At 36.0% G+C, this 3,842-nt stretch overlaps 1 protein-coding gene across 1 annotated transcript in view; it reads left to right on the top strand.

Annotated features, from left to right (window-relative positions):
- The first annotated feature begins 2,647 nt into the window (after positions 1-2,647).
- The window catches only part of kif26aa (kinesin family member 26Aa), a 155,036-nt gene continuing 153,841 nt past the window's right edge, over positions 2,648-3,842 (top strand). Inside the window, exons 1-2 of the mRNA XM_056480839.1 lie at positions 2,648-2,747; positions 3,829-3,842. Coding sequence (XP_056336814.1) covers positions 2,688-2,747; positions 3,829-3,842 — 74 coding nt within the window. The 5' untranslated portion in view covers positions 2,648-2,687. The remainder of the gene's footprint in view (positions 2,748-3,828) is intronic.

The following is a 3,842-nucleotide window of genomic DNA, read 5'->3' on the forward strand; positions in this document are numbered from 1 at the left end:
TCTCACACCATGTATTTTTTTTACCCTAGTCAAACGTAGGACTAGGCGTATGTTTTCCTATTTTTCCTGTGGAGGCAATGGCATTAAGACCTGTAAAACCCAAAAATTGTTTACACAAATATAAATAATTACAAAATGTGTTAACCTACCAATAAATGAAAATATATTTATACATACATGATTAATATATTTTACACAACATACATTAAACAAGAGACCCTTGCAATGTTCTTCTAGGATGCTTTCACACTTGATTCGTTAAACATAAACTGGTGCGCTCTGACCAATGAGATGCAATTTTACCTGCACGTGATAAACTTTGGTCCGTTTAAAATTTTAGCTTGTAAAAGTAAAGAACTGCAACGACTTTGATCGATGTTTCGGACAAAATCAAGCGTTTTACAGGTGTGGAAAAAGCCATAGGACTTACAAACTGCTGCCAGGCTACATTGCATTGCGGATTAAATAATGGTAACAGGTGTAGCTGTGGGATTTTGTGTTTCGTGGGGTGAGACAGTAATTCTTACAACTCATTTAAGGAAGGAGAGAAAGAGAGAGATGAAAGGAGGCGGAGACATCAGAGCAGCTTTGAATCGATCCACATGTTGGAGCTTCAGTTTCATGTGCGACCAGGTGTGCACGCGCGTCTGCAGTGAGCAAAGGATGGATATGGTTAAACATATACCGAATTAAGCTACTGAAGGACAGGAATGACATTTAGGAATTACATGCCTTTGGCTTTCTTCTTGATACCTGACACATTGTTTGATTTCTCGGCGCGTTTTGATCATTTTTAATTGGCTGTAAGACTCAAAAGAAAAAAAAAAAAAAAACATCCCAAACAAGAGGTATCCCATGGCTCTACATTATGATTTACCACAAGATATAGAGCAGAGGGAAACACCGGTGGAACTGGAAACTCTCCTTTTGGATACCGATATTCTATTTGGATTGACCAGTCATTATTTGAGAAGAAAGCAGAAGGTAATATACCCTAGTTTCTTGTCCTTTTGCTCGTTTTGTTGACTTTATACTGATGTCAAAATTAAAATTAATGTTTTTATTTATTTATTTATTTATTTATTTATTTATTTATTTATTTATTTATAAAAGGATACATTATTGCAGCAAAATGAACAACTACTCCGAAAAAAATAAACAAATGTGTTGTACCTACGTCGTCTCATCTAATAGTTGTAAAGTGTGATGACGACCACAACGAAACGCAGATTTAATTAAAGTACTGTCTGAAATGTACAGTTTAATCACTCCTGGATCAGATGACGCATTTTTGTGATGGTCATAAAATATTAGTACAAGCACCACCAATATATAAACTTATAATCGTTCAATTGCAGATTTTACGCAATTGCAGATTTTATCCAGGTGGGGGCGCTAAAGTAATAGTAAACGACTGACAGCACTACTGAATCGACAGCGTGATGATGAGCTGCTCTTTCTCCAAGCACTTCACAGGTCTTCGACTTATTGTATAAACGCTATACAAAGTGTCAGAAAAGTGGATGAAATATTTGTTAAAATAGGTAAAAAGTGCTAGTACTAGAAATAAAAAAAAATGTAATATACGTTGAACATAAAAGTAAATCAGCCTACAACAATAATCTTTCGTTTGTATAGATAATATTTACTCACTAGCTATTAACTCACCCTCAAGTTTATGTAGTTGAACACAAAATAAAATATTTTGAAGAAGACTGAAAAGCTACAACCATTTGCATAAGAAAAAACTATTTCTATAGAAGTCAATGGTTACAGATTTTCAATATTCTTCGAAATAAGAAGAAAGTAAGTGTAACAGATTTGAACAAGTGAATGGTGCACCATTACTTTAATATATCATCAAACCGGTAAGAATAAAGCTCGTATGAGTAGCTTTTTATATGAACGTGATCCGAGTCATGTGACTGATTCATCTTGCACGACTGTCTCCTTACCTCAGATTCAGTTTGGAAAATCTGAATTAAGATTTTTGAGTTTTTCTAAAGAATCCCCCTCAGGTATAACATTAATTGCATTAGATGAAAAAGGGAACGCAGAAGAAGCTGATAAATAAACTAGGATAAATATTGCATGCGTTCAGTATAGACTCTCTGAAATAAAAGTACGCGAGCCGTCACTGGGGTGGTACCTTTTCTAAATGTACACGTTTGTACTTAAATGGTTCATATTGGTACCTCAAAAGTATATATTAGTACCTAAAAAAATTAAGAGGAACACTTTTGTACTTTTTAGGTACTAATATGTACCCTTAGGGTAATAATATGGACCTTTTGGGTACAACATTGTACCTTTTGAAAAGGTTCCATAACAGCGATTGCTCGCGTACCTTTATTTCTGAGAGCGTATGTGTGCCTATACCATGTTTGTACCCTGCTCATACTCGATGCGCGCCTCGACTGTGTGAGGAGCGCGCGCTGTGAGCTGAGCTGAGATCCTGCTCCGCCCCTCACTGACTCAATACCGCTCTAACTTTGAGACCCGATTTAAATTCATTTATCGTTAACATGAAAAGCGCAACATCTCGCAAGACTGGAAAAACTAAATTTTAGACGCGTATATCTGTAAGGTCTATGAAGAGAACATCCATGAAATGAAAAGGATAATTTACAGATCTCTCAGTGAGCACAGACTGTGTCTGACACGCGGGGACATTTAAAGCCAGAAACATGCGCTCTCATTATTGGGTTCAAGGTGGAGGACGTAGAGCAGATTTCAGGAGGTTCACGGTGAGATATGGCATGATGTAATTTAACAGATTATTTGTTATGCTTCAAATAACTTTGTCATGGCTATTGATTGATTGGACGTAAGATGTCATGCATGTTTACAAAATGAAAAACTTGCTTTATACTATTGTTTTTTTGTAGCTCTTGCTGTTTAAGTCTGGTCAGGTTGGCATGAAAACTGGTCTTAGAATGTTTGCACTTTCCCAGTTAGTCCAGCTGAGAGAAACTTTTGGAATTGTTAAGACTGATAAACCATATAACTCATTTAAGATTTTTTGTTGTTGTTGTGAATACCGTATGTTGAGTCTTATACTTAAATATTATTGGCATTAAGTGTTCAAAAAAGAAGCATGCATAGAACCTTTTCATTGCCACAACGGAATGAACCGCCAACTTATCCAGCATATTTTGTTACGCAGCGGATTCCAACTGTTACCCATCACTGGGAAACACCCATACACTCTCATTCACACACATACACTATGGACAATTTAGCTTACCTAATTCACCTATAGCGCATGTTTTTGGATTTGTGGGGGAAACTGGAGCGAACACAGGGAGAACATGCAAACTCCACACAGAAATGCCAACTGACCCAGTCGAGGCTCGAACCAGCGACCTTGCTGCTGTGAGGTGACAGTGCTACCCACTGCGCTGCCCATAACTAAAGATAATAAATAAAAAAGAATGTATTATAATAAATGAACAATAATTTAACAATAAAGTCCAGAAGTCCAGTTATATTGCAGTGTGCTCTGCTGATTTGTCATGTGGCTCTTTGAAAGCTCTTTAAAGATCTATTGCATTCTGATTGGCTGTTAAATGATTGTTTATCAGTTTCATCAGAATTGTTATAGTTATGATGTGAACTCTTCTTTTCCTTTATATTTAGAATGAATTTTAGCATATTTTCTTTATTGTTGTAGTTATTGTCTTTGAACTGGTCCTTATAATTATTTTTTTGTCAAGTCTTTAAAGTAAAGTTTATATTGTTCATCATAATCATGTTTATTTCCCCAGCAACCACTCTTTATTCATCCCTCATTGTGAACTGTTCTGTTCTGCTCTTCTCTCACAAAAGGTCATTGAGGTTTC

This window comes from Danio aesculapii, chromosome 20, assembly GCF_903798145.1.
Source record: "Danio aesculapii chromosome 20, fDanAes4.1, whole genome shotgun sequence".
Lineage (NCBI taxonomy): Eukaryota > Metazoa > Chordata > Actinopteri > Cypriniformes > Danionidae > Danio > Danio aesculapii.